This window comes from Grammomys surdaster, unplaced genomic scaffold (assembly GCF_004785775.1).
Source record: "Grammomys surdaster isolate TR1022 unplaced genomic scaffold, NIH_TR_1.0 190, whole genome shotgun sequence".
Classification (NCBI taxonomy): domain Eukaryota; kingdom Metazoa; phylum Chordata; class Mammalia; order Rodentia; family Muridae; genus Grammomys; species Grammomys surdaster.
The window spans coordinates 1,090,434-1,101,165 of NW_021604635.1; the positions used below are offsets into that span (position 1 = coordinate 1,090,434).

General features: G+C 48.3%; 1 protein-coding gene across 1 annotated transcript in view; it reads left to right on the forward strand.

The window, feature by feature from the left end:
* Positions 1–9,691, forward strand: part of Sobp (sine oculis binding protein homolog) — a 157,437-nt gene extending 147,746 nt beyond the window's left edge. Inside the window, exon 6 of the mRNA XM_028769085.1 lies at positions 7,769–9,691. Within this exon, the coding sequence (XP_028624918.1) occupies positions 7,769–9,691 (1,923 nt within the window). The remainder of the gene's footprint in view (positions 1–7,768) is intronic.
* Positions 9,692–10,732: the final 1,041 nt, after the last annotated feature.

The window sequence follows — 10,732 nt, forward strand, 5'->3', positions numbered from 1 at the left end:
CCCAGTATACAAGGATGGCCCAGGCAGGGAGAGAACACTCCTACAATCATAAATCATGAACTTCAACTATCCAAGCAGACATGTGGAAGACAGGGAGCAAAAAAGAATCAGACCTGGGGGTAACATTTGAAGAGAAATTCAAGTATCTATTTGGAATTTGAGAAGCATTCACCTAACAGACTTCTGACAATAGCTAGATCAGAAGACATGGGTTCGAAACCAGATACAAAGATCCTGTCCTGACTTCCTTTAGTGATAAACACCAGTGTGGAAGTGGAAGCTGAGTAAGTCCAGCTTGCTTTTTGGTCATGGCGTTTGTCGAAGCAGGTGCAAGACTGATGCTGAGGGAATAAAGCCTAAAGGATACTTTTTAGTTAAAAGCCATTAGTTCAGCATTGACCTTCTGACTTTGTGCCAAGGCAAACGTGTGGCTGGGTGGGGAAAAACTGCAGGAGAGAAGCTGAGTTTTCCCACTTGTGGTGAAGAGTTAGCAACTGAAGTTCTGGAAGCCGCTGCTAACTCCTGATTCTTGCACAGTTGCACAGCCCGGGGCCTTCTTGAGCATACCGTGGCTCTTCTGTTTGAATAAACACAAGCATTCTCTTAAGGTTCAGTCTGCAGCAATGATGACCCAGTAAAACTAATATCCCGCCCTTCCCATTCCCACAGGAGACCAGTTGATGAGGCCCTTCCTTCTCCCTCCCACAGTGCCCAAGGCATGGTGGCTGTCAGTCAAGGTTCACTAGTGAATGTGTCAAGTGGACTATGTGATGCACCAAATATCTCAGGGCAGGCGGTAGCCGCTCCACCTGGAGCTAACAGCAGAGAAGGTGGCAGAGCCGCAGCATGACAGGGCAGATGAGTGAGATACTGCCCTCTGAGACTGCACAGAGTGTTTCTGTGTTTGTAGTCACTTGTAGTCTCTGTTTTCCTTGTGCACCCGTCCCGGCAGTACTGCCCATACTAATGGCCTCGTTTTACAGGTGTGTTATGGGGTGTGTACTGTAAACTGCACCCTATTTCCAGAAATAGTGACTCAAATATATTTACAAATACATAGGCCATACAGCTAGGCTCATCCCATGATCTGCTCAGAGCTTTATGATTCGTTCATTTTATTCTGTGTTCTGCATGTGGCTGCTTACCTGGTACCTGGTACTCCCTGCCCCCATTTCATACTTCTTTGTTTTCTGTCTTGATGTGAATCCTCCAGTGCCTGAGTCTCTCCCAGAATTCTTTCTTTCTCCCTGCAGATGTTTCACATCCTATTCTACCATTCTCTATAGGACATAGGGGTTTGTTTGTTTGTTTTGGTTTTTTGTTTTTGTTTTTAATTGACAAGTGATGGATCCATACAATACACAAGATATTCTCTCTACACAGATGAGCATCCAGAGTCCCTGGTGCACCGGGGCTGGAGGCTAGAGATAGTCCCTTACCTTCAAGTTGGCTGTCTCAGATCTCAGGTCCCTTCTGTGTCCTCTCATGGCTGCATTCCTAGGGCATGGAGAGGCAGATATCTGACACCAGGAAGACCACATTTCTTCAGGTTTTCCCATGTTTGCCTAAATTTGTTACCACTGGCATGATTCCTTCCGTGAAGACGAGCCGAGTACTTGTGACCCATCAGTGTCTGAGACGCTTCCCCATGGGAAGCTGCCTTCTGAATCATAGGTGTGGCTGTCAGGGTGATCCTTTGGTCCCTGAGCACAGGTCATGACTCCATCTTCTGCAATGGCTATAGAATCAGAGGCTTGGATCAGTCAGGGCCCACTGGCCAGAGCTCACCAAGATCCTGAAAACCAGGGACATATCTGATCTGCTTTATGAATCTTCTGGCTCCATTGAACCTCAAGAGGGGCTAAAGAGTATCCCTGTTCAATAGAAAAATCTCAGGGGAAAACTTACCATGTATGTTTGTGGTGGCTTCTGAAGGCCTGGCCTAATCCCCGGGGCAGATCCCTGAGAGAGGTGGGGAAAAAGGCAGACAGGACTATCATCCTGGTGGAAAGTCAACCTCAGAACCTTTCTTGGCTTGACAATGAACTTCTTCCTGAATTGCTCTTCCGTAAAGGCCCCTCTTCTTCTTCCTAAATCCCTCTCCAGGTTCTGCCCAAGTCTGTCTGTCCTCAGAGCATCTTTTTCCTTTCTCACTCTCAATTCCAGTTTGGGGAGGAAGCTTGGACTGGTAGCTTGGCCGCCCCCTCCACCTGTGGTGACCTCTCCCTCCTTCGGACACAGCAGGGTAGGGGTCCGTTTGGCTTAGAGGCAGATATCTGTATTGTGGCTCTGGCCCTTCTTCTGGAAGACACTTGTGCCGCGTAATGAGTCCAGGAGATAGTCCATCCACTCGGCTTTTTAATAAAACATGAGTAGCTCAGTTTATGGCTTCCACTATTCACACAGCGGTTGAGCCCGGGAGGAATTATTCATTCCAATGGCTCTACCACTCATTCCCAGGCAACCGTGCTGCTTCCTCAAGCTTTCCCTGAATTAGATCCTGGCTATAGAGCAGAGGGTTCAGGTGGCGCTGAATAGTGGCTCCTCGGGATGGTGAGCAGCTGGCACACAGTCCCATCAGCTGCCTTTCTTGTCATGGCAAAGGGCCCCTCTGCCACCCTTAGGACAGAAACTGCTGGGCAGTAGGGTGAGGGCAGGTGTCTGTGAGAAACACTGACTTGTCAAACCAGAAACATGTTTTGCCTTCTTTGAAAGACATGCAGGTTGTAAGAAAACAACCATTCCCATTTCACACTGGCAGACTGGAGATTAAAAAGATAGACCATAGCAAACCTACTTGGCACGCAATTTTACTATTATAAGTTCCATTTCGAAGATGGAGAAACTGAGGCTGAGAAGTCAGTGCCAACTCCTTCCCACGCTCTCTGTGATTTTTGTAGCATCCTTGGCATCCCAAGAATCAGGGTCCTCCTGGAGGCAGTGTCAAGGCCACAAAGAAGTTATGGGCACTCCACCAGAGGAGTAAGCAGGTGTTCAATCTGAAGCCCTCCACTCTTGCTGTGGGGTGATGGCCTTCAGGTTGAACGAGACTTCGAAGCCTTTAAAAGCTTGTGAACCTAAGCTGCATCTCTCTGTCCTTCTGCACTTCCCCCTTGAATGAGCTCATGGTTCTGTGAGCCGGCCTGGACTTCAAGATCAATGTCACATTTAACCTGACAAGGCCTGGAGACTCACCTTCCTGTGACAAAATGCAGTCTTACTCGCTGAGCTAAAGTACAGAGCTGGTGTCATGTCAGTAGAAAGTCAGAAGCATAGGAAGGTTTGGGTGTTACTTTTCAAGTTGTTGATTGTGTACAAGGAGAAGCTTTTTTTTTTTTTTGCTATCCTATTGCTGCAGACCGTCATTACCTAGAGAAGACAGATTTCAGCCAAAGAATTATATTAAATATTGCCTCACGCCAGATTTCCACTCATAAAGCAGCAGTGGGTTCCATTAAAGGATGAACTCTACTCCCTCAGCTGACAGCTGATTAATGTGTTAATTAGAAGCCTCCCCCTCCCCCCAAGTCGCCCAAACCTCCTAACCCAGAAGAATATATATATTGTACCATGTGCGTAACCTAGTGGCTTATATTCTGTGGTTCTGACCATGGGCACTAAAGTGAAAAAGAAGTCTCGGTTGCCAACATGAATAGCTTGCCTTCTTCCTAGAGCTCTGAAGAACTCATAGGATCCCCAAGCCATGCCTTGATAGCAGGGATAGCTTTGCTTAGGCACTGTCTTTTGAGCAGTGGAGCAGTGTAGATTGCCACACATGTATTTCACAGGAAAGGAGTGATGCCATCAGACCACGGGAACTTATAAGTACTGCCCTGGCAGTCGGCCACCAAAGTGGACCAAAGGAAATGTTCCTTCTTTTGTGTAGAATTGGACCCATCTCAGGAAAATAAACAGTCTTCTGGGGGGGCTGTTGTGCTGAGGTTGTGGGGAGCACACATGTTTGTCTCCTTTTTGATCTTACTGTCTAGCTGGTGACCCGCAATGTATTTGTGATCTGAACCATCTCTACAATCCTGCTCAGTGGCTTCTGCTGTCTGGTCCCCAGACTGGCACTGTAAAACAGCAGCATCCTAGGACCAATCTAGGACCTGTTGGGGAGAGAAGGGCAACCAGACAAGCCAGACTCCAGCAGAAGCCAAGCAGTGATGGAATCGTGCAAATCACTGCTGAGTGACATGGTTGGACTCATATTAAAATGTCTGAAGGAATTTTGGTATTTCTTTGTATAGTGTTGGAGGGGATCTCAAAAATTAAAATAATAATATAATAGAATTTAAATCTGTCTCCGAAGAAGGGGAAAGCAGAATACAAAACCTTTAGCTTGTGAGCTGCTCGCTGTGTGCTTTTGCATATGCAAATGTTACTTTATTAAAGAGAGGTGTGGTATATATTTTCACGTAACTACCATGGCTTAAATGATCAGCTTGGGCTTCTATGATGAAACCTTTAATTACAGAAGTGTAGTTAGCTGGACGTGGGGTGAGTAACGGCGCTGGGTTTTACTGCCACACATGACGTAGCCATTTGCTCCATGAATCCATTGACCGAATCGTGAGTGACACGGCCTGTGACACACACGTGATTCATTATTTCTTAAGTGACAGGTTTTTTTTTCCTTTCCTTCTAATAATCTTTTGCTTCATTGGAAAAATTACTTTCCCATATTTTTAGGTCGGTGTTCTGAACTGAACTGTAAATAAAGCCTTGTTACAGTCGGGCCCACAGCACCCCAAAACGAGACAGTCAGGCCACCCTGAAATGGAGGTACTTTCAAAGGCTTCGGGAAAACCAACGATAGGATTAGGCCTTTGCTTTTATGGAAGAGTTCAGGAAGATTGGATGTTGCTTTCGATGTCTGTAATTATTTTTGTGTGGATGAAATATGGTGGCAAATTCTTATTTGATCATTAGGATGGTCCATGAGCATTGTTTACTAACAATTATTAAACGTGAAGGGAAAATTGTTAAGTTATATTTAGATTTTTTTTTTTTACCCTGCTTGAAAAAATATTTATCTTGTTTGAGGAGACAGGAATCCTCTGGAGGCTATAAAAAGAAAAAGAAAAAAGAAAAGAATAGAAAAAAGAAATCTGGCAGTTTTAAACCCAATTAATGATTTCACAAAACTTTTCCCTCCTATTGTTAAAGAGTAAGATCCAAAGGACACATGCCAGAAAAGTTATGTGTTATTTTAATTAGTTTAAGTCACTGATGGTGGGTTTTTTTTTTCAGTTCATAAAGAAAGAAGCTAGGTTTGGTCCCTCAGTTCTGACTTACACATTTATAGTTTAGGCTTGCTATGTATGCATGCTATTAAAACAGAAGCAGGTAGTTTGTTTCACAGTGGACTTTAAATGCTACATGATTATATATTAACTTTTTTTTTTTTTTGAGACAGAAGCTCACTTTGTAGCCCTAGCAGTTCTTGAACTCACTCTGTAGACCAGTCTGGAGTTAAACTCACAGAACGTCTCCTGCCTCTGTCACCCAAGGGCTGAGATTAGTTGTCACTTTAACGTTATCTGAATATCATGTTTTCACTAACAGTTTACTTAACCTTAATCTAGACAAGAAATGTGAAGGTCACTGGGCTTGGTGGTGTACGCCTTTAATCTCAGTGCTAGGCAGGCAGAAGCAGGCAGATCTCTCTGAGTTCAAGCCCAGCCTGGTCTACAAATCCCAGGACTGCTAGGACTATCACACAGAGAAATCCTGTTTTGAAAAACAAACAAATGAAGACATGTGATGGTTTGACGTGTTTTGTGGACAGTATTCATGGATTTATAACCAAATGTCCTGCCAGGAGGGCCCTAAAACACTGCCAATGAGAGAAAGCAGACCTGAGCATTGGGATAATTACGTTTTAACCACTTTAATGGCTCCTGGTGGGAACAGTTCTGATAGCCATATTGCAGGAATTTCTCCTTCATCAAAATCCACTCAAGAGTGTTCTTATGTCAGATTTTTAGAAGTATTTGAAAAGGACAAACAAAAACCAGTTTGTGCCTAAGCAGGTATCTTATTCAATCTCACACTGTCAAGATTATCAGCCAAAAATATCAATAAAAAAAACTCACCGAGAAGCACACGCAAACCCACATCTGCTTCCTACGCACCCATGATCGCACACTAGCGTGTCGCCACTGTTTACAGCAGGGGAAGCTAACAGTTAGATGAGAGGCGTAATCAAATGCCCAACATATGTTGTTTGTGCATTGCTTATGTGACCAGTCATTATTAAAATATATCTTTTAATCATATCAGTTTATGATCATTAAGCATACACGCGCGCGCACACACACACACACACACACACACACACACACGTGCATTCACACAGCAGTAGAACACTCTTTGAAATCAAAGTCTCTCTTAGAATAGCACTATAGCCATTGCTAAACTGCAGGGAGAAGGGTTCAATACATTCAGAACAATGCTGAGTTGTTCAATCCCTTCTCTGATGCTACAGGAGTGATAAAGAAGGAAGAAGAAAGAAAAAAATGTGTGTGTAAAATTCTGTCAGGAACAGCGAGGGACTAGAAGAACTATTGAAAATTTTGACATCTGTTTATCTGTTTATAGCGATGGCAAGATCACTCATATTAATTCTTGTTTAAAATGCCATATGAAGGGAAGACACTTGTGCAAACAAGACTCATATTTGAATTGTAGATCATGTCTTTGCCATCTGTGAGAGCTGATGGTGTTGCAAAATTAATGTGTTAATGAAATCACAATAATTTCTCCAAAGTAATGGGTTCTGAAGCCGAGAAGGACTATTTTTTGAACTTTGGTGTCTAGTGATTTCCAATTGGGAAAGCATCTGAGCCTTTAATTAGCTCTGCAGCCCAGCTTTAAAATAAATTTGGTGATATCTTTCTTTTGCCAGGAGTAGATGCGAAGGGGGAGGGGAGGGGTGGAAGCCATAACAACTTTTGGAAAGTGTTCTCTGGTGTTTGAAAAGTTGTTAAATAAGACTGTCTGCCAAGAAATGTCACCAAAATTCTGACTGCCGAGAAAGAGTGGGCAAACAGCTCAAAAAATAATTCTAGCTTGCTGCAACATCACGGGTTGGGAGAGCAGAGCCTCACACAGACTTCATGACTAAGTCCAAGTTTCTCCTTGGAAGCCAGACATCACAGCGTTCAGCGTGTTATGTGATTGGTTAGCATAGCACACCCCCTCCATCCACCTTATTGGATACAGAGAGGGGCACAGTGGCTTTGCCTAAGGAGAATTTTAAGAGGCTATGTTGCATGATCATTGAACTCCTGGAGATTCCTTCCCTCCAGCGTTATTTAGATATGTATTTCCATGAGCCTGTTAGGCTGAAACTATGAAGGCAAGTGTACTGAGTAGGTCTCCTAAGAAATGTACTAGGCAGGTGTACTTCATAAGAGTTCTAGGTGAGTGTCCTGGGCAGGTAGGTGTACTGGGTAAGTGTCCTGGACAAGTGTACTCCATTTTGTCAGCGTCATCTTTGAAGTCGTTTCTAAACTGTCAATACAGTTTTTTGAAAGGGGGGAAAAAAGAGAATGTGGTTGTTACTAATTTTGAGGATCCTATTTATAAAGCAAATCCTTTATTTCATAAACTTTTCAGGAATGTACCCTGTAAAGGGTACCCTTCAACTTATTTGGAGAAATTATGGTAAAGTTTAATAGAGCCTTTATGTGAAACATGAAATGCCATGTATCCAAGAAAGTTGCTTATCTTACCTGTTGTGGTTTCTATTGCTGTGTTGTAGGTGTGTGACTGGTGTAAACACATAAGGCACACAAAAGAATACCTGGATTTTGGGGACGGGGAAAGAAGGCTTCAGTTCTGCAGTGCAAAATGTCTCAATCAATACAAAATGGACATTTTCTACAAAGAGACACAGGCCAATCTTCCAGCTGGGCTGTGCGGCACGTTACACCCTCACATGGAGAGTAAAGCAGAAGGCACCGGGGTGCAGCTGCTCACTCCAGACTCTTGGAATATCCCGCTAACAGATGCTCGGAGGAAAGCCCCCTCCCCCGTGGCTGCAGCTGGCCAAAGCCAGGGCCCTGGCCCATCCTCATCCACCACCGTTTCTCCATCTGACACTGCCAACTGCTCTGTCACTAAAATCCCCACGCCAGTGCCCAAGTCCCTCCCCATCAGCGAGACTCCAAGCATCCCTCCTGTCTCAGTCCAGCCACCTGCTAGCATCGGACCTCCGCTGGGTGTCCCTCCTCGCAGTCCTCCCATGGTGATGACCAACCGCGGCCCAGTGCCCCTGCCCATCTTCATGGAGCAGCAGATCATCCAGCAGATCCGTCCGCCCTTCATCCGCGGGCCACCGCACCACGCCTCCAACCCCAATAGCCCCTTGTCCAACCCCATGCTCCCGGGCATTGGGCCCCCGCCCGGTGCCCCCAGGAACCTAGGCCCCACTTCCAGCCCCATGCACCGGCCTATGCTATCGCCCCACATCCACCCACCAAGTACCCCTACCATGCCTGGGAACCCCCCAGGGCTGCTGCCCCCGCCGCCCCCGGGCGCGCCCTTGCCCAGCCTTCCCTTCCCTCCGGTAAGCATGATGCCAAACGGCCCGATGCCGGTTCCCCAGATGATGAACTTCGGGCTGCCATCGCTGGCCCCGCTGGTGCCGCCCCCCACGCTGCTCGTGCCGTACCCAGTGATCGTGCCCCTGCCGGTGCCCATCCCTATCCCGATCCCCATTCCCCACGTGAACGATTCCAAGCCCCCGAACGGATTTTCTAGCAATGGGGAGAGCTTCGTTCCGAGCGCCCCGGGCGACTCCTCGGCGACGGGAGGCAAGACTGGTGGACGCTCCCTGTCCCCGCGGGACTCCAAGCAGGGCTCTTCCAAGTCGGCCGACTCGCCGCCCGGAAGCTCCGGCCAGGCTCTGAGCCTGGCGCCCGCGGAGCGCGGTCGTGGGGAGGTGGTGGACCTGACCCGGCGCGCGGGCAGCCCCGCGGGCGCGGGAGGCCAGCCGGGCTTCGCGGGTGTGCTGCACGGCCCGCAGGACGGTGTCATCGACCTGACCGTGGGCCACCGAGCCCGGCTGCACAACGTGATCCACCGCGCGCTGCACGCTCACGTCAAGGCGGAGCGCGAGCCGGGAGCCGCGGAGCGCAGGACCTGCGGCGGCTGCAGGGACGGCCACTGCAGCCCGCCCGCCGCCGGCGACCCGGGCCCCGGCGCCCCCGCGGGCCCCGAGGCTGCCGCTGCCTGCAACGTCATCGTGAACGGCACCCGGAGCGCCCCGGCCGAGGCCAAGGGCGCGGAGCCCCCGCCCGAGCAGCCGCCGCCCGCCCCTCCCAAAAAACTACTGTCGCCCGAGGAGCCCGCGGTGAACGAGCTGGAGTCAGTCAAGGAGAACAACTGCGCTTCCAACTGCCACCTTGACGGGGAGGCGACCAAAAAACTGATGGGGGAGGAAGCCCTGGCAGGGGGCGACAAGTCGGACCCGAACCTCAATAACCCCGCGGACGAGGACCACGCCTATGCTCTGCGGATGCTGCCCAAGACCGGCTGCGTGATCCAGCCTGTGCCAAAACCCGCGGAGAAGGTTGCCATGACGCCGTGCGTCATCTCCTCGCCCATGCTCAGCGCTGGCCCCGAGGACCTGGAGCCGCCGCTCAAAAGGAGGTGCCTCCGAATTAGAAACCAGAATAAGTAAAAAAAAAAAAAAAAAAAAGGTTTGTATGTCCACCTGGGTGCTCCTCCAAGAGACAGTGCCCCTCGCCTTGCTTCTTAGAAGGCGGAGGTGAGATGCAACCGTCACCGTGCTGTCCCTTACCGCTTTCTCCGTGCACTTTGGGTGGCCAGGTACCATCGACGGTTTGATCCAACACCTATGACAGCTGGCAGTATGGTTTAGTACACCATTACCGGTTTACAGCCGAGAGACAGTTAAGAGCCAAAAATCACTCAAGCCGTTGAACCCGAGTTGAAAGCACACGCTCTTTTGTTACACGCTGTTTTCTGTTCTTCGGGTTCATACCTAATTTATCCAACTGGGCTAAGGGGCGTGGGAGGGAAGGCTACTTGAGGAAAATAATGTTCAGTTAGGAGGTTGCAGGGCAGTATTGAAATGTCTGGGTAACCCATCAGGGGGCAAGCATCTAGAGCTAGTAGTCCCTTTGGCAGACTCTTACTCTAGCTTCTCAAGATGACCATATCTGTGAGCTAAAATGAAAACCTAGCCTTCCGGGCAACCTGCCACGCCCCCTTTCGTTACTCAGTGGCTGAGGTGATGAGTCCCACCTCTACATTTAGACCTTGATGAAGCGGGAGGCACTTCTCTGTGTCCTATGACGGCTGTACCCCGCTTACTACCCAGCAAGATGACGAGGACCGCATGTGAGCCACTGTAGCGACTCTTGCCAATCCTAGTGGAGTAGCATCGGTAGCATACTACCAAGAAGGAAGTGGTGGCTTAGAGATATTTGCTCAGTCAGAGCTTGTCGGTGGAGGACCCAGTGTTGACTTCAGGCCTGTCCATCCAGTCTCAGAGCGTGATCTCTCCCATCTACCCAAGCAGGCAACAAGCCAAAACTTAGGTTCTGTATTAACCAATTATAGAAAGGAAAGGAGAAATGGGTATTCCTCCAGCATTTAACCTAGACGCTGCTCATTCCGGGGCCTGGAGACACAGGCTGGGCTGCATCATAGTAGGTACACTACGTCCTATCACCACAGGGAATGTAAACCCAGGCAG